The sequence below is a fragment of the Dendronephthya gigantea genome, unplaced genomic scaffold (assembly GCF_004324835.1).
Source record: "Dendronephthya gigantea isolate DGI-Jeju-01 unplaced genomic scaffold, DenGig_1.0 000001F, whole genome shotgun sequence".
NCBI lineage: Eukaryota > Metazoa > Cnidaria > Anthozoa > Malacalcyonacea > Nephtheidae > Dendronephthya > Dendronephthya gigantea.
The window spans coordinates 4,771,117-4,790,504 of record NW_021163011.1 but is presented as its reverse complement, the minus strand read 5'-3'; the positions used below and the strand labels follow the sequence as shown (position 1 = coordinate 4,790,504).

At 36.1% G+C, this 19,388-nt stretch overlaps 2 protein-coding genes and 2 long non-coding RNA genes across 4 annotated transcripts; 1 reads left to right on the top strand and 3 right to left on the bottom strand.

Moving 5' to 3' along the window:
- The first annotated feature begins 259 nt into the window (after positions 1-259).
- Positions 260-5,139, top strand: LOC114530912 (probable myosin light chain kinase DDB_G0284661). Its single transcript, XM_028552536.1, has 15 exons — positions 260-355; positions 672-736; positions 835-910; positions 1,001-1,026; positions 1,272-1,338; positions 1,415-1,464; positions 1,620-1,674; positions 1,796-1,845; positions 2,132-2,295; positions 2,896-2,993; positions 3,196-3,243; positions 3,346-3,721; positions 4,037-4,219; positions 4,490-4,571; positions 4,830-5,139. Exons 1-15 carry the CDS (start codon positions 260-262, stop codon positions 5,137-5,139), a joined length of 1,746 nt encoding a protein of 581 aa, XP_028408337.1.
- A 525-nt stretch (positions 5,140-5,664) lies between these two features.
- On the bottom strand, positions 5,665-14,029 carry LOC114530904 (elongation factor G, mitochondrial-like). Its single transcript, XM_028552525.1, is given in 27 exon segments — positions 5,665-6,057; positions 6,534-6,587; positions 6,859-6,884; positions 6,887-6,944; positions 7,023-7,096; positions 7,324-7,392; positions 7,901-7,976; positions 8,066-8,158; positions 8,589-8,658; positions 9,149-9,231; positions 9,422-9,469; positions 9,826-9,915; positions 10,235-10,291; positions 10,447-10,548; positions 10,744-10,881; positions 10,981-11,056; positions 11,127-11,200; positions 11,437-11,517; positions 12,084-12,160; positions 12,275-12,348; positions 12,436-12,552; positions 12,816-12,854; positions 12,930-13,006; positions 13,223-13,311; positions 13,721-13,795; positions 13,866-13,935; positions 14,021-14,029. Coding segments are annotated over 27 exon segments (2,013 nt in total). The 3' UTR covers positions 5,665-5,940.
- A 15-nt stretch (positions 14,030-14,044) lies between these two features.
- LOC114529294 lies at positions 14,045-14,743 on the bottom strand. The gene is made up of 3 exons (XR_003687605.1): positions 14,573-14,743; positions 14,333-14,377; positions 14,045-14,133 (listed from the first exon to the last, which is right to left on the bottom strand). It is a non-coding gene; the product is annotated as an uncharacterized LOC114529294 (long non-coding RNA).
- A 1,748-nt stretch (positions 14,744-16,491) lies between these two features.
- Positions 16,492-18,969, bottom strand: LOC114528352. Its single transcript, XR_003687485.1, has 3 exons — positions 18,845-18,969; positions 17,318-17,370; positions 16,492-17,126 (listed from the first exon to the last, which is right to left on the bottom strand). It is a non-coding gene; the product is annotated as an uncharacterized LOC114528352 (long non-coding RNA).
- Between the last annotated feature and the right edge of the window lie 419 nt (positions 18,970-19,388).

The window sequence follows — 19,388 nt, the reverse complement described above, 5'->3', positions numbered from 1 at the left end:
GACGTAAACAAACTTTGCAAGTTTAGATTGGGTTTTTCTGGGAGATGATAAATATTTGCTCAGATACAAATTAGTTCGTATCGTACAAACAGTCTGTTGGTAATCTAAAATACGCATCATTCTAAAAACGCCTTTGTATTCTATGACTTGACAACTTAGATCAGTAAAACATTAATAAATGCATATAACAGCAAAAAAGTCTAAAGTATTATTTTGCGCAAAATCGCTCATCGGTCATGAAACGTGGAGTAACGGTATAATGAGTTATCTTTTCTCTTGTAAAATAGGCTTGTTTATTCTTATTTTTAGGAGTGTGACAGTATCTGTTGAGAAAATACAGAATTCTTCTCACGAGGTGAGAACCAGTTAAACTTTCGGAAAACACTGTGTCAAGTCAGCGCTTTGTTTACATTCAGAACCTCGGTACTTTTTAAATTACAATATTCTGTCCGGATGTCTAACACCATTTCAGTTCGCTTTGCTTTCGAATGAACATGAACAGAACAGTTTCAGTAGAGAGTTTAGGCTCAGAAAAATTCAAAATAATTCACAATTCGCATCACCCTCACATTAATCCTGATGAGCAGAACCGATGAGCAAACCAACCTAACCAACCTCCTCTTTACTTTTTTTGCCTGAAATAATGACTAAAATGTTCCGCTTATTTACAGAACGCGTTGACGTATTCCGGCTCTACGTCAGATAATGCGTTTAAAACATCGTTGAGGACAACAAGGTAATCACTTTAATTTTCTTGTACATGACACACGGTTCAACTTTCGAACCTTCAATATACATAATACATACTATGTTCTCATACAAATTTGTCCGCAGTTATGGGAGCTCGAATGGGAGTATCCGTTATCCGTTTGAATATCGAGTTGCATCTCAGGCTTCTGAAAACTACAAGGTAAGAAATAAAATAATAATAATAGAATAAAATTATTAATATATAAAGTAATAAAGTAAAATAGTTAAATGTAATATGTTCCATTTTTAGTCAAACAGTTGCTTCCCGAGAGAATGGTAAGTTTTAAAAATAAACCAAAACATGCGGCCAAGCTATCCTAGACCAATATGAAACATGAATGTCACATCGAACAGGCGGCTCTTTACCGAAATATTGTTCCGAGGCCTGCTTAGTCTCTAAACGGCCCTAAAAAGGTGTTTTTACAAAGGCATGTCCCAATAATTTTCAATAGAACACATAAACCAAATCTTTACGCATGCATTACTGTGATATAGACATTGAGTCTTTCTTTTATATATAGTAGTCTCCACTCCATGTGGTCTGATTATTATGTTCCGCGTCCAGAGTTCAAGCAGTCTATTCAAAAGGTATAAGAATTTATCTATGCGTAAAAGATAACTGGACTTTTCAATTAATGAACTGGGTTTATGTATATCATTACAGATAGAAAGCTTGGTCTCTATTGGAATAGTAAACTTGGCCATGGATGAAAGGTGAAAAGTAGTCCTTTTTATGGACGAACTTAAACATTTATTAATCATGGTAGTTCTTAATTACATTTACCATGGATAGTTTTAGTGATTTTATTATCCATGCATTTACTGAGGACATTTGTAAGCCTTTTTCATGGAATAAATTATAATTTCAGAACCCGTAAATCTTCATCCGAACGTCAATCTCAAGCCCCACATTCGGAGAACAAGGTAAGTATTGACACAACCATGCAGGAGTTTTATTTAGGGTAACAAGCAAATTCTGGGCGCCGCGGTAAAGTTGGATGAAGTACAAATGTCGATAAAATATCGTTGTAATTTGTGTTTACAGCTTCAGTCTCCTACGTATACCAGCGCGTTCCAAGATACCGCTAACAGAAGGTGAGTTTCAATCTATACTTTGAAGAACTTAAGCTGTGTGCCATGCGTTTTCCTTAGGCTTGTTGTTATAAATCACAAATACCCTTTTAATTGCATGCAAATGTTTCCACAACCCCAATGCTGACTTGTATACTAACTCTACTAAGAATTACGCATGCATGCCGGCTGTAAGCTTAGCTTACAGGATTTCCATATCTAGTGGGGATCATTGTCAAAAATTCCAAAGCAGTTAGCCACGTTCGAGTGACTTATTAAATTGACCTTCCTTCAATATTTCTAAATCAAGCATCAACGATGTTAAAGTAAAAGGACGTAATATTTTCCGGGAGAAACTCATTCAATGGAATATAATTCAAGACAATCAAGTCGGAGCATTACCTGAGTATGTGTGGCCCCGCGAAGCTAAAGTGATTGATGGAGAAACTCTTATTCAAGTCGGCAGCTCAAAAGGTAAGACTTGGTTAGCGGAATAAATAGATGCCTAGCTTTTTCATGTCCCTTTCCCTGTTTAGGTCTGCAACCAGGGGCCACGGGACCGGGGGGACTGGGGCACGGTGCCCCACCACACTTTTGAAAATACCAAAATGTGCCCCCTTTTTCAAGCGAACGTGCCCTTCTTTGAGTCATTAAATCTGTGTTTAATTGTAGTACATGAACTCAGACTCAGTGGAGATTTGTATTTAGCAAAATGTTGCATTCCGGTTGTAATTAATAATTACATACAGTGTAATTCAGTGAATTTCACTGTCTTTGAAGATGTGATATAGTTCTAATTGAGAAAGTGCTCTTTTTTGTCAGTCCCCTCCCCACTTTCTAAATGGTTCCGCGGCCCTGCAACAAACCATTCCACTTCTTTTTACTAAGTATTCCACCTCTTTTCACAAAGTATTCGCCTTCCCCAAGCCGTTTCGACTTGAGGCAGTTCATCTTACCTCATTAACAATTATACAAGTTTCATCATTACCGTCCTTTTGCAGCTTATAATAACTGCCATAGATAATTAATTAAAAATAATGACATATTCGGGTTAACAATGTTCATTACTTTCAGATACGATGTACTATTATGCTGAAAATGGTTTAATCGGAAAGGGTGGTTATGGTTCGGTTTATAAAGGCTACGCCATGAAAGGAGAAAAGAAGACACCCGTGAGTTTTGTAAATCATACGACTAATAATAATAAAAATACAATAATAATAATAATAATAAAAGACTCATAATCGATCAGTTAGAGAAGAAAGTGTAGTCTTAAACGTCCTTGTGTTATAGGGATCATTTAGGGGCGTGACTTTTGTACTAATATAGTATTCAGTAGCCTTCTTTCAAGAGATATACTATGTGTTTCTGCAGGTTGCTGTGAAATTTGTGAAATACATTTCAGTCGAAGAGTATTGCAAGGCGAGTACCATTTTGTGTATTCCATGCGTGGCATTAAGTTCTCTGAAAGGGATTTTTCCAAGCTACTATATATAACCTAGCTGTTGACTCATTTTTTTTCAGGATAAAGACTTAGGTCTTGTGCCAAGTGAAGTCTACTACCTGAAGAAAATGAAGGAACATCCTAATGTCATCACGTTCCTGCATTACCAAAGGATTTCTCCTGATGTATTTGTTATTATCTGTGAGCGACCCACTCACTGTCAAGACTTATTCGACCTTCGACAGGATAAAGGGGGGTTCTTTACCGAAGATGAAACTAAAAAATATATCACGAAGTTGCTTGATGTTGAACTTGCAATGCAGACGAAAAACATCGTTCATCGTGACATCAAATTAGAGAATATTCTCTACGACTTCGACACAGATGAGATTAAGCTAATTGATTTTGGATTGGCCTCAAAACATAAATCTGGCAAAGTCCTCGACGAATATTGTGGTTAGTATTCATCATACAATGATTACAAGTTACACATATAACCGGACAAAAAACAAATGTGACAAGCATAGGTGGACGTGCCAAAACCGGGGAGGGAGAACGCAAACGATTTCAGGAAAAATTACCCGACACTCGCGAGTACCAATTGCTCGACTTATCACCAATTCCGTCAGCCTTGCGGCAACGCCTATATTTTCAAGGGAAATTTATTTTCGGTGCGGGTTATGTATTTATCGACTTTCTAGTGATAATAATTAAGATCACAGATATAAATTGGTTATATTATAGCTATAATTATTTCTCTATCCCCATCAGGCAGTGAAATGAATGTGCCACCAGAATATGTGATAAATAGACAATATGATCCTTCAAAAGAGGCTGTACGATCAATTGGAGTTGTAATATATCAGATGCTGTATGGTCGAGCGCCTTATACAAATTATAACACGTTTTCAGATGTCATAGCGGGACTGCCAAAATTTGACCACATATCTGAAGGCAAGTGTAAAATTTTGTTAAAAGTATTATGCAACACCAATAATTGAAATTAGTTTATTTATCACATGCATGGTAGTAAAATAAAAATAGCCTAGCAGTGCAAATAGTTTTTTCCATTGCAGATCTGCTTTCACTATATTATATCACTTATATTGACAGCACCCAGTCCAATAGGATACCGTTTTAAACTAATGAACACCACGTTTGACCAATTACGGAATTACCTGCCACAAGACTACAAGTAATAGTCAAACACATATTTTCTTACAGAAGTCAAAGACCTTCTTACGAAATTATTCGCAATGAATCCAAAAAACAGGCCAAGTCTAAAAGAAGTCGCAAAACACTCTTGGTAAGTGTCTAAGTACGTATATAATGTCAATTCGTTCCCGTCAATCACCATTGTAATTTCCATTTACCTCTGCATGGTTTAATTTTTTTAAACGTTTACCATAATTTTTACATGGTAAGCATGCATGTGAATCTGATTTAATTCATTGATTTGCCCCTGACCATAATGACATGGACGATTTAGTGACTCAACTAAAATTCATATAAAAGTAAAAAAAACTACATTCAACTAATTTCATTAACACCATGTATATTTAAGGCTGAGACTTTCACGATCATTCACTGAAAGAGTGTCAGGCTTTTTCCGCGGTATCTTTCGTAAACGTCGTGGTTCTTACGTCGTGTGTGGTTCAAAGATGGCAAAGCAATCTGCAACTGGTCGGGTTACGCGACATCAGGCTGTTAGCCAGAGAATCAACAATGTTCAGTCTTCCAACCATACCCCGCTGAAGGCTGAACCCACCTTAGCTCAGGATATACGGGCGATCGAAGTTGGACTTTCAAACAACCATCACTCCGCAAACCAAGATCACCCCGCAGCTTGCTATAATCCATTCGCAGAACAATGATGACCAGATAAAAAAGCTGTAGCCATGCATTTATAGCCGGCGAACGGACAATCGATCGACGTTGGATATTTTCAACCATGAACATCCTGCAGTTATCATCATCATGCAACCATGTTAACAGTCAGTCAAACATGATCATCCCCGGCCAACTGAAAAACTTGCATGCATGGGGTGAGATATATCTGACGAGACAGCAGTAAACAAACATAAAGCGATCCGCTCAACCAGCGCCGTGCAACTCTTTTTTACTTTAAATATTTTCAATGTTTGTAAATAATTTATAATCATTTATATATATCACAATTTTATAAATATATAGTAACGATTTTATAGCAATTGTTTTTTTTTATGGATTTCACATTAATCTGACAATATCCTATCTCAGGGGCGTCTGCATGTGGACATAAACTGATAAGGATGCATTTTCACCTGAACGCTTTCTGGTTTGCTCTGAGGCTGGAAACCAGCCAACAATCGACAAGACAATGTGAAAGGATACATACAAAAAAAGTAATATAGCGGTCGCCTTTACGTTTATTAAAATAAATCTGTATAAATAAAAGTGTTTTTCATTCTATAATAGCATTTCCTTTGTTGTGGTAGAGCATTCGAAGTGATAACAATCTTTTAAACCACTACACCATCAGATAAAATTCCTTCATCTCAACCAACTTAACTTCTCGTATCCCTGGGCTTGAGAGTTGACAGATTCTTGTGTAGTAAGGCTTGGCTTGAGATGAGTAAGCAGGATGTGAGCTGCATGGAAGGATATACCCGCGTCACTGCATGTGGCGGTGTGTATTATCTGGCTTTTGCTTTTTGCTGTCTTTGATTGTTGTACTTTTCGATCAACTCAGCCTGTATCTGACGTGAGGCAGGTAAATACTTGCAATATTCCATGGTGAATTCACCTTTTCCCTAGTTGATAATAAAGAAGGGAATAGTTAAATTTCGACGACGTAGTGGAAAAGCCGAATATCTAAAAGACCATCCATGCACACTCAATGAGCGGGAGGTTAAAATCGCCTCACTATTATTCTATGATTCACGGTAGTCAGTAATTGACTAATTCACACTAATTATTTTCTTCACAATGAAAGTCATGACTGTAGACCAACAGGGCCTTTTCCAAAAAATAGTATATATTTTCTTATGTATTTCTAAGAGAGAGTGAAAGGATTACATGAAAAATTGTGTGTATTTAAGAAAACAGAACTTGTATTGTATCATTTTACAGCGAGAAAACGCATGTACGCCAGCGTACCAATATATACATGTATATATATATATATCCATTAACCAACTCTACGAAAGTCAATATTACGTTAAAGTAAATGAATTTTGGTGCAGTAAAACGGTCATGGTTACCAAATTGGATTTGTGCCTCATTTTACCTGTGTTAGTGATCTTAATTCCGATGCATAGCCAAACATATCGTTAAGTGGCACCTAAAAAAGTTATCAATTTGTGAGCTAAAATATTTATAACATGACAAAATTAGTAAACAGATAGGCTGTGTTATCCAACAATTGCATTCCGAAGTTAGTGGACTGGTGATAGTGAGGCCGACGTAGCATTAAGGAACTGGTTTAAGACGTAAACAGAATGTTTGTCCCCAAAACAGCCTCGTGTTGCATTGTAATATCACTATTGCCAATCCTTTACTGCAACTTCGGAAGGCTTATAACTCATTCATTTAAAAGGACACCACCTATATACCTCTGTGTACAATGTGAAATATCCCCACTACCATCTGTTCCCGTAATTACACAATTCCGTCGATTCAGCCCTGCTATGACAGAACCCTAAACAACATCAGATTGATTGGTTAAACAATTTACGATCCCATCGAAAATAAAATAAATAGCTTCGAAAGAATGCACCTGAAATTCCATGGGAGCATTAACTTCAACACTCATCACTGGCTCAAGGATAACAGGGGAACTTGATGACATTGCTGGAATAAGCAAATACAAAGACAGTGGATTTAATAAATCTCGCGTCGTTAAAAACAAAACAATCCTAATACCATCTTTATGTTATCAGCCATAATATGACAACAGAGAAAAAATGGCAGACCTCAATTCTGATTGTTCATTCTAACGCTAGTCATCAAAGCAAACTTAGCAAAGGATTCAAGGGATTCTAGAATCGTTTGATCCGCGATTTCTAAAATGTCATTACCTTGTCTCATCGCGCCAATTGCAGCCATACGAAAGGCTATATCACTTGAGTCAACTGCATGAGCGGCACCTGTCGAAACCAGCGATTCCATACAAAATAATGTACATCAATAAGGATACAAAATAAATAGCTTTTCGGTTGCATGAGGATAGGTGCTAATGTTAGACAGTGTGGTAAAAGATGTAATATTCTAGGTTGTGACAGATTTCATATGAGAATGAGAGACCATATAAAAACTAATGTTGAAATAAATCTCTTAGGCCCGTTTCAAACGTCGAACTTTTCATATGCCGAATCGAATGCAAATTAGCAGACTTTACTCTTCAGCTCGTTAACATTAGATTCGGCATATGAGAAGTTCGACGTCTGAAACAGGCCTTAGATACTATAATAATAATAATAAACACGTGCATAAGAACACACCAGCCTGGCTGTTATAATCAAACCCTTCATGCATGGCATCAGGACTCTGTTATCAGGATTTAAACCTCGTGCGAAAAGTTTCAACTATAACCGCCTGATTTTTTAAAAATTTTGCCATTAGTCATTACTAGCGAACTTCGCACGGAAAACTAACCGTCAATAAGAACGAACTTTACTCCAGATATCTTATGTCCTGAATAATGTCCTCTATCGCATGCCTCGTAAAATCCCTAAGGCGAGAAAAGATCACATAAAATTGAATTCCAATTTACAGGTAGCAAAGCTGTACGGATAGGTAATATATAATTCCGTTTGTTACCTTTTCAATTGAAGGAATAAAATTTTTTGGAATGTTCATTCCGATCGTTGCATCGTCAAATTCTACTTTTGTGTATTCTTTTTCTGGCAAAGGCTAAATGGAATAAAAACATTTCAGATTTTTGTAGATGCAGTGATGACAGTATATATTTGAGATGCCTCAGATATGTTCAGGTTTCCACAGATGGTCAATGAAAACGAAAGTGAAGCATGCATCAAGCTCGTACGTAGTTAAAAGACCCTGGGTACAAGGTTGAGCATGCATGAGAATACTTTTTCCTCGCATGAGTCACATGCACTCAATTCTGCTCCCTGTTTTATACGGCGTCACGGTTACAGTTGCCGTTCATGGGTTGTTAAAAGCTGGGAATATTAGATCCACGTGAAAAGAAACTAAATCGGGTAAAATATTTTTACTGAATACAACTGACAGAGAATTCAACATATCAGATCACGTGAAATTGATTGACGATTGTATGAATGTAGGCATTATAGCCCGGAATACAACGAAAGATTCCCATTACCTCGACTTTTCCAATCACCCGTCCATATTGCCCAGAGCCTCCACTTTGTTTCTTATGAATGTAATCAAATCTGAACAGTTAAAACGTATCATATTATTTATTTCTAATGTCAGTCAGAAATTGAATTTTATATACATGTTGCCTCTCATAGAAAAGTATGATAGAGAAATAATTCCGAGAATTATTTCAGCAACGTAAAGATTTGACAGCTTAGTGAAACGTACTTTCGAAAGTCAAATGAAAGTGTAGGTCAAGGTAACTTACTTCAGTTCATTGCAATAGTATTGTGAGATACTGCACTAATCATGACTAATGTACTTTAACATCAGACAGGATAAAACATAACGAGAATACCAATTAGCCATTTTCCAATTGAGCAGGGACTGGGTTTAGTCGCAAAAATCTCAGACTTTCTGATTTCCTGACGCAGATTCAGTCCTGTCTCTCCATAGATGCAGTCCATAGAACAATCCATAGACCCAGTACCCTGCTCGTTTGGGAAATGGCTAATAAGTGCAGCAACCTTCAAAAAAACATTATTTTTCAGACTTTTTACTTACTCTATAGAGCTTCCAATAGTCTCTCTAAAAGCAACTTTCGGTTTACCAGAAATCACAGGACAATTATATTCTGTTTTCATTCTCTGAACGGAATTTTCAAACAGTTTCCAAATTACTTGGATATACAAGAGGTATCGACATATCAACAGATGTAAAAAAATGTTTTTCTTACTTTCATGAATGCCCACGTTTTTGTATTATAGCGATTATTAAAGGAAATCATATACCAACGCATTAACATATAGAGCAATAAAAGAAAAGTAAAAACAACACCTCTGTGTATATTTCCAAGTGCAGCTCACCCATACCAGATATGATTGTCTGAATGTAAAATTTAATATTATGATTCCAACAACGGGGGATCGTGGACAGGATTTGCGACAAAAAGTCCAAGTTTCCGAGAGTTAGTTCGGATAGTTAGTGCCTGTTTAAAAGCTCATTTAAAAGTCATCCACAAATGGATGACTTACGGATCCCTTTAACTAATTCCTTGAAGGCGGTGAAAACCTGAGCAGTGAGCAGTGAGCAAGTGTTGCTGACCTAACGTTTGACAGCTAGTTTGTCAAACATACATGTGAAACGCCATAATTCGGGAGTAAAATAGCGTTATATCGTTAGAGGGCATATCGTTATTGGTTATATCATGTAGCTAACGCATGCACAGTGCATGATCGCACCTCTTTACTCTCGTCGTCAAAATGTACTCTAAAAGTTGGATCTTCTCTTGTAAATCTGTTGATCGCTTTAGAAAATGCATCCAGGTCGTTCTATACAAAATCATGTGGTAAAAAGATGAAAGACAAGTTACACAACAAAAGAAAATATCAGTGGCGGCGAACGATCGTTAAATGAGAGGAAACATTCATATATTCACGTTCAGCCTTTTGAAATATATTGTTTTTACGGTCTGCTAACACCAATATAATAATATTAATCCCCCACCACCACCATTTTCGCCACCACTGCATATGATTCAATTACTTTTTAGGTCATATGGCCACATTTTTAAGTCATTAAGCCACATTTTCAAATCTGCAAATGCTAATGTACTCGAGAGTCGAGACATATCCAAGCATAAAAATATACCTTATTTTGAGCTTCTACGGCAAGAGATATAACTGGATCAGGCACAAATATCGGTTCCTATCAAGTGCAAATGCATGGATGAAATCATGATATCTAACAGCCCAGTGTAGTTGATTATAATCTGAAGAACAGCTAGGAGATAAGTTCTACTTTCAGTTCGTATAAAGACAGCTAGAAAGCATTGCCATAAAAAAATTATGTAAACAATGTACCATTGACATTTTTTGAGCTCCTTCAGCTGTAAAGGTATCTCCAGACGCGCAGTCGATTCCAAATAACGCACAAATATCCCCTGCTCTTACTTCACTTACATCCTACAAAAAATCAAATTCTCGCTCATCTCTTGAATTGGTCGAATGTTATGACACTAGACACTAGACATGATACTAATGTGTTATCAACAAATAATTACTCTGGCGTGAGCGACGTAGTATAGATATAGGGAGTAGTATAGACAGCATTATATTCGAACATGTAACAACGTTGTTGATAAAGTTTTGTGTACAAACCTCCATGACATCACTGTGCATTCTCACGATCCTGGGAACACGAACACGTTTCCCAGTTCTCGTATTGAAAATAAATGTTCCCTTCTTCAGAGAACCTTGATAGACCCTTACGTAAGTCAACTGACCATATTTTCCAGCCTAGGAAAACAAAAATATCATGTTTAAAAATTCTCCTAACATGAACATTTTAATTAGTCAAAATGCATGGGTTTGATGATACAAATGGATAGGATTTACCTCAAGTTTGAATGCCAGGCCAACAAAAGGATTTAAACCATCACCTGATGAATCCATCAAGATTTTTCTATCTGAACTAAATATGCATATATTAACCACAAAGTAAATAACCTCATTGAAATAAACTGATTAATCATTATGCTTACTCTTCAGGATCTAAAGCAAAATTTGCCACATCCGGAGGACTCGGCAAATAGTCAACAACTGCATCCAGTAAAGGCTAGATAGATATGAGAATTTTATGGATAAAACGAATTATACACCAAACAACATTTAACTACTTTACATAATCTAATTAAACGAATTAAAATTACTCGTTAATAAGAGTTTTGAGTAAAAGTGTAGCCGCACTATCATGCGTATTATAATAATTCGCATAATTTGGCGTAACGTGTACAGGGCTACCTCGTGATTCAAACATTTTGTGTCAACATACTGATTATAACATAAAATTACTTGTACGCCTTTATTCTTCAGAGCAGAACCAACGAAAACAGGCGTAAACAACCTTTTGATAGTCGACCGTCGAATAGCAGACTACAATGAAAAAATGCAGACTACAATGAAAAAATGCATTCAAGAAAATCGTTTGCGACAGTTTGATCCAATTAATTTTTCCTTTTAGCCCAGTGAGCTACACATGTATCTGGAATAAGACTTAAGACTTTCGTGAGGCCAAAAAGTGAAGCCAAAGATGACGGAAATTGACGCGCTATAGTACGTCAGTTTCGGTCTCCTGCGCGGAAATATTTGAATCCCTTTGAATATAAATAAACTTTGAACTTCGAACAAACAAACATCTTTTCCATTTACAAGAAAAACTAAGCAAAAATTCCTATTCATGTTGTGGATTATCGATGCGGAGACATTTGATACATGTAGAGCTCACTGCTTTAGCTACGCCCGCGAGTTATTTTAATGATCAATATAGCATTCAAGAAATATCATAACTACCGCATGACGAAAGTGCATGGATGGCTTCAAAATGTAGGTATAATTTTTGCTTAACTATAGCATCTCTATGAGAGAGCAAATGAACGAATGAAATTAAAAATTCCAAACTAAAAACTCTGTTAAATTAATATTTAACCACATTGACGCACCATCAGCTGATCACTCGTTGGTTGAATTTCCTCAAGAAATAATTCACCCAAGCCATCATCAACATTTGCAACAGCTTCTAAAAGATACCCGATTTGGAAATTGGACATTAAACACGATTCCTTTCCGGGGAAATGTAAAAAACAATAGAGAAATTTGAGATTTGAAGCACATTTTGGGGGCTTATATTTACCAACTAACTCTTCTCGCCTAACGTTTACTTCATGAACCATATCTTCGGGTATGACCTCTTCTCTTATATTGTTCCTATGAAAATACAACACAGAACCTCGAGATCGTTTCTATATTATCTATAACATAATTTTCCGTATCATATCTTTTCATATTTCCTACCCATACTCTCCATCAAAATATAGAGCTTTCCTTCTAATGATATCCACAACACCCGTGTGATTCCGTTCTAAACCAATTGGTAACTGCACAAACGCGGCATTGTGATTTAACTTTGCTCTGCAATATAAAAAAGTGGCCCTCATTGGTTGGTGTGATGCTCTTTTATGCATACTTTATCATTTAAACTTCATATGTAAAATTTTTCGTTCAAACTTCACCAGACAGTTCTATTGAATGTTTTTTTAGTAACAGAATACTTCCATCAAAATCAATACAAAGAAATTTAACAAATAAGAAATAGATTTTGTGGACAGTATTAATTGAATTCTTCAAACGGGGTAAAATGAATGCATGGTGCATTCTCAGTACCTAGCACGTACCTCATTTGACTAAGAACTTTTTTATGATTTGCACCCATCCTATCAATGATAAATAACATTGATTCAGTAAATGAATCCATTCAAAGTGTTAAGAGCCGATTATCCAGAGTTCACCTGTCAAGTTTATTAATGAAAGCAATGCACGGCACGTTGTATCTTTTCATCTGTCTGTTTACTGTCAATGTTTGACTCTATAATTTTTAAAAAACGTACGCTGAATTTCTACTATTTTGCGGCCTAAATTTAATTTTCATTTCGAACCGGAGTTTTTCAAAGTGGCCAAAAGACTGCTCTTCATCCAAAAACCAATAAATAGAAGAGTTTCCCCTCGAAGTTGTAAGGATGGGTTGACTGCTCATGAAAAATTATCCAATTTGTTTATTAATTTTAAAACATTTCTTGTATACCTGAACTCCTCCAACTCCGCACAAAACCAACACAGCACCATCAAGAACACGAAGAGCTCTTTCCACTTCAACAGTAAAATCAACATGACCTTAAAAAAAAATTTCCGCGTCAGAAAGTAGCTGCACCCACGTATCGTTTTCGCAGATAAATCTGGAAGTGTAAACTTTTGAATCCGCAACAAGATGTTTCCGAACACAAATGAATCAGTGGATACATCTGGAAGTGTAAACTTTTGAATCCGCAACAAGAAGTTTCCGAACACAAATGAATCAGTGGATACATGTGAATGTGTAAACTTTTGAATCCGCAACAAAGTGTTGAAGCATGCTAGGAGGGCGGTGAAGCATGGTGGGAATTAGTACTAAAGCATCCTGGGGTAAGTACTAAAGCATGGTAGGTATTAGTACTAAAGCATTAAAGGCCGTTAAATTTTATAATCTATACATAATTTATATTATTTATTTAAAATCATTATTAGTACTAAAGCATTTATTGACCTGGTGTATCAATAATATTTATATTATGATTCTTCCATTCAGCAAACGTAGCAATGAAACAAAAAAGACAGATCACTTTGAGATTACATTTACTAGAAAACACTCTGACAAATATAATTGATCTGATACAGTATAGAATTCCTACCTGTATTGTAATTCCTCTCTGTCGTTCTAGAAAAATCCATGGTGGCACCAACGTTATCTTTACCTTTTACCTGGGATTTCAAAACATAAAATAAAGACTCTAATTCTCAAACTGAACATTCCTGGTTCGTTCAAATATATTATTATGTAGATTACCTCATGCATTGTCTTTATCTTCCAGTATAAAACAACACTCTTTCAGTCAATGTTGTTTTCCCAGAGTCAATGTGAGCAGAAATTCCAATATTGCGAATCTGGTCAACATTTTCCTAACCGGATTTCAATTTTCCATAAGTATATAATGTTACACAAAATACAATTGCTGTTTTAATTATGTGCCATGTAATTGAAATGGTTTGAAAAAATAGGCACACACTCTAGTAGTTTGATAACAGCAAATTATTTGAAATAGAATATATGAAAGATGAAATAAAATGGCACAGATTTTGGACTGTTCTTACACAGTACCTTTGTAGAGTCAGATGAAAATGCTGATAAGCAAGGTCTGCAGACCTAAAAATTTTATATTTTATAATATGTTATTTGTGGATTTGTACATTTTGTATTGTGGAAAGATTTTGAATCCAAAGACGTTTCGTCAAATTCATTTTTTTTATATATGACAATACAACACTCGTTGTGTAAATATTCATAATAATTTCTCAACATATAAATGAAGTGATAGACACAAATTATTGGAGCACTTACCCAACCAATTGGCCTTAATACGTCTGGCCTAATTCTCCGGAAAAGATGGAGAGTAAACATGGCTCTACAAATTCACGTAATCTTTTGATAAATTAGTATTGAAAAATACCATCCCAAAAACACTTTTAAATGAATTTAAAAATATTTCAACGACCACGATTAGTCGATCACCAGAACAAGAGAATGTCATATGAAGAACATGAAGCATGCCGAAAACACGTGCCCCACCGCTGACTGCGCTACTGCGGCCAGCTTTACACGCAAAAACGCACAAACAAGTTTCTCAAACAAGCCATACCTGATTTTAATAGTGTGCAGTGATAGGCTTTATCATATAGATACTCCTCCCATGTGCAGAGAATGGGTAAATGCACGTCTCCAAGATAGTGATTGGGTGATAAGAGCTTTAGCCCGACGTTAGCTCTATTTTTGTTGGCAACTATTCCGGAAAAGTACCGCGAGGAATTTGTCGCGGCAAATGCTTACAGACAAAACAACACATCCAACACTTTCATGTCAAAGACAAAGAAAATAAGGAGAAAACATTTGCTCGACCTAACTTTTAATAATTTAAAAATTAATTTAATGTAATAATCAGGGACGCCGGAACGAAGCGAGGGAGCATTTCCATGAAAGGGTAACGGCGCATGTATGGAAAATGTTTGCAAAACGTCTGTTGAAAATAGTTTTATCACGATTTATCACTCCAAGAAGATTTCGGTGTCCTGACGTTTTTCAGTAATCCTTGAAATGAAAGGGTGCATGTACTTCCCCATTTGCCCCTGCTGGTAAAAGGAAAGGGGGCAGCTGCCCTCCCCTGTTCCGGCGTACCTGGTAATAATATATTACACACTTAACATTTTGTACAATATACTTAGCTAATAACGGTTAAAATGTCGTTAAAAAGTTTTATACAAAATCCCCAGGCCTTTCAATCCAGAAGACATTCTGGGTTGCCAATAATTATTCTGGTTTTGTGAATAATTATAAAGCCTATAAAAATTAGTATAGTATTATTATTTATTACAAACAGAAATTTTAGACCACAACTCTTTATCTTCACGGTGGTTTGCTAGAAATTTCCCAGCCACCCAGCGAACAAATGAAGACATCGTTTCATCTCCGGCTGTCACGAGATACTGCGCTTGCGTAAGAAGCGTAAGATCAACCAGCGCAATGGAATCACGTTCTGTTACAAAACTGGAGGTTGCGTTGTAGTTATAAACCGTCCCGCCAACTCTCGATATTAAAGATTTATAAATATCTGGAAAAGGATTTTTTTCTTTTGCTTTATTCGCGTAGTTAGAAAGCACTGCAGAACCGTACTTTGACATATCAGATGCAACGAACACATGGGATATCCCTGACATTGCTTTAAGTGCATTTGCAACATCAACAATAACATCGATGCATTTTTTAAGAAAAAAATTAACCATGGGGTTTAAGTATAAATTCAGAGCGTACATACACTGTTATAAAACGATCAGGTAGAAATCTTTTTCGAAAACGCGCTACTTCTTGTTGGACTGGCTCGCTTGGTTTTAAGGCAAAATGAATTTCGTAGTGAGGAAATCTCAAATCATTTTCCGTGAAATAGCTTCGATACACACCACCACCTATTCCTCTCCATAGTAAAATATTCAAACATTTTGCTCCACCGACAATATCCCTTTCAAATACTTTCCAATCTTTTAATAATCGCTGGATTAATGCAGAATTGTTTCTTGCTAGGAGCTAAACCCATAGATTTGTCTAAAAACATACATTCTACCCACCCTTTTGATTTTGTCTTCTCGAAGATAGAGTCGTAATATTCGTCCGTCATTTTAAAATTTCTAAAATAACGTTTGTTCCACTGCTTCGTCGTATCCCCGAGATAAAGAAAATGTACAGTCACATGGGATCCGTTGGTTTGCATTCAGAAACGTATTCCTTTTTACTAACCATGGGTGCATATCCAGCATGGTCTAATAATTCATCCAAGTATTTCAAGTCAAAAAGAGTGCCCAATGATTTACCATTTTCAGTGCTGACAAATCTGGATTTAAAAATAAATGGTCTCACAACCCTCCTTCCACCAAATTGGGCTTGTCCACAAAGACTTAGAACACTTAACATACTCATTGACATTTGTTCTGTGTACGATGAATGAACAAAAACGTATTTTTTATACGTTTCTGACCTGTTTGTTCGTTGATTTCCTGAGTAGCTGCTAATTTTTGCAGGGATATGCAATTCTGCATAATCAAATGTCAGCTTTGATTGAACACCATCACCGAAATTTATTTGCAGATTGCGTCCAAAACTTTCGCTTATCTTTGGGATAAGGTATCCTATATCAGCTGTTTGATTATGGAGACCATTTTTATATAGAATATTCTGTTGCGTTCCTTTATCAATTGCATGTATGTTATTTACATGTATGAAATTCTTGTCATACACTCCGACGAATACACGGCTCAGCTTCGGCAGGAAAAATCCGACTGTAATTATCAATGCGGTTTGAACAATGATCACCAGTGATAACGCACATGAGAAAACTCTTCGTCTTAACCTAAATTAGTAACCAAGACAAAACTGGTCTTCAAAAAGGCTCTCTCCTTAATCTTTAATTAGTTTAGTTTCCTCCACTGATTGTGGAAAAAATGAACAATTTTTCGAACCTTTATTTATTATGTTACAACCGAGCGACTGGATGAGTTATTTTAAGAAATACATAAGCATAAGGACTAAATGAAAACTTACATTTTGTCATTCAAACGATTTCTGAAGATTCTTGCGCTGCTACACTAAACAAACTATGCAATAAAAATTAGTACCTTTAACTTTGTAGCAAATAGTAACGTATAGTCAGCCTGAAGATGTAGTCCCGCTATGCTGATGGTTTTCGTTTTATATCGCCTACTAGGCTGGAGAGAGAAAAACGATGCTCTGCTATGGGCATGCATGGCCAAGCTCCGGGACTGGGGGTAAAATTAAACAAGTTCCGAGTACTAAGACATCTTGAGAATGCAATATATGAGTTCTACAAGACGCAATTGGAACTGTCTGAAGATGACTCTATTTGAATCATTTATATTATTCCTATATTAAGCAAAATATTGTTATAGTCGGCCCTTTGATTTCTTTGTTTCAAACAAAGAAAACAACGAATATGGTAATATACTTGGCTAATTTATTCAGTAATCTAGCAACACTGGTTTACTCAGAATTTGTTCGTCTCTTTACTTTTTAAACTTGGTTGTCGGCTGGTTAAGGTTTTTGAGAGGTGACCTGGCTAGAATTTGTCATTATAGGTGGGTTTCACTCAAGACTAATACATAGCGAAACACTTGGCTATGTGTTCTTCACACATATTGGAAGTGTGCAAATTTTGTTAAATTGCACATAACATCTACTCAATATTAGGTCAAAGCCTACACTGATGAATATCTTACTCTATTTGATAAATATTTTCCCATCTGGAGTCGACCACCAAGTGCTAAATCTGTCACGTGACTGAAACCCAGCTATTGGCTCAACGATTATTGGCCTCAAAGACTCACAGATATTTTGTCATTGAAATTATTCTCTAGACTCAAGTACAAATCGCCGTTTTATAATTATCTTGACTATCTAGATCTATTCATGCGTGCCACCAAATTGAACTCGTCGCTTCGAACCGAATCGTCCTTTAAATCAGTAATACTAATATCGTTGTATCTTCGAAATGTAGGCTCATGCGACATTTTGATACATTTCCTTGGCCACTTACAATAATTTGTATAATCTGTAATATATCAATTTTACCATTTACAGACAAACATCGCTGAGTTGTCGGATGAAGGTTGTCTTTTAAATCGTCTGGTCGTCTTTAATTCTTACATTCGTCAAATCTTAATTCTTGTTTCAATGTCCTTTAACTGCACTAGCTACGTTTCAAGTGAGTCGCAATAATATATCGCAAGTCGCCAAAACCTATTTACTATTATAACCATAAATATACATTTTACATAATTATCAAAAAGATTTTAGTAGCGTTTATTTTTTATGTTTTCATCGTTATGCATTGGATTCTGTGATCGTGCACGCGGCTTCAACAAACTATAATTCGTGGCAGAGACCCAGAGACAGAGTTCGTTTAAGCACTCGCAGCCGGTTCACGATTGAGGCAAATGTGATTTGAAATACTTTACCCAGCAACCCTAGACCTTTTCTTACTTGTGTCACTTATTCATACCATGCAGATAATATTCAGTATAGTGATAATAAGTCATGATTAAATAAACTTACGGATTATTTGCCAACCACAAGTAATGTCGTGTTTAATTGAAACTGCTCCTATAATAAATACCGCCTCGCGCCTCATTCGTTATGCATTATAACTTTTGAGTTTTGTATACTGTGTTGTATAATATACATTATTACAGTGTTTCTAACATTTTTTCTTATCAATAATTGTAAATAGCTAAGTTAACGACACCGTTATTAAATATGTTATATAAAAAATCAATCACTTTACTGAGTCGAGAGATATTATAATATACAATCTTAGACCTCATTTAACGTAGTGGATGTAGTCGAATTTTTCGAGCAAATTTATGCAAAGCGTGTTCACACCTTGTCGTCTTATCAACGGATATTTATCACCATTAATGCCTGACTCCTCCGCAGTCCCTTAGTTGGACATTTATAGATCAGTGGTTGGACATTTATTGATCAGTAGTGATATTTATAGATCAGTGACCTTCGCCTTCCCATTACCCTCCGCGCGTTCCTCCGCGCGTTGACGCGCCATTATATAATTTCATTATAATTATTTGTTTGCGTAACACCA

Coding starts and splice junctions, on each gene's coding strand:
- LOC114530912 (XM_028552536.1), top strand. CDS start 260: ATGAGTTATCTTTTCTCTTGTAAAATAGGCTTGTTTATTCTTATTTTT. Junction 356..671: donor TACAGAATTCTTCTCACGAG/GTGAGAACCAGT, acceptor GCTTATTTACAG/AACGCGTTGACGTATTCCGG. Junction 737..834: donor ACATCGTTGAGGACAACAAG/GTAATCACTTTA, acceptor ATTTGTCCGCAG/TTATGGGAGCTCGAATGGGA.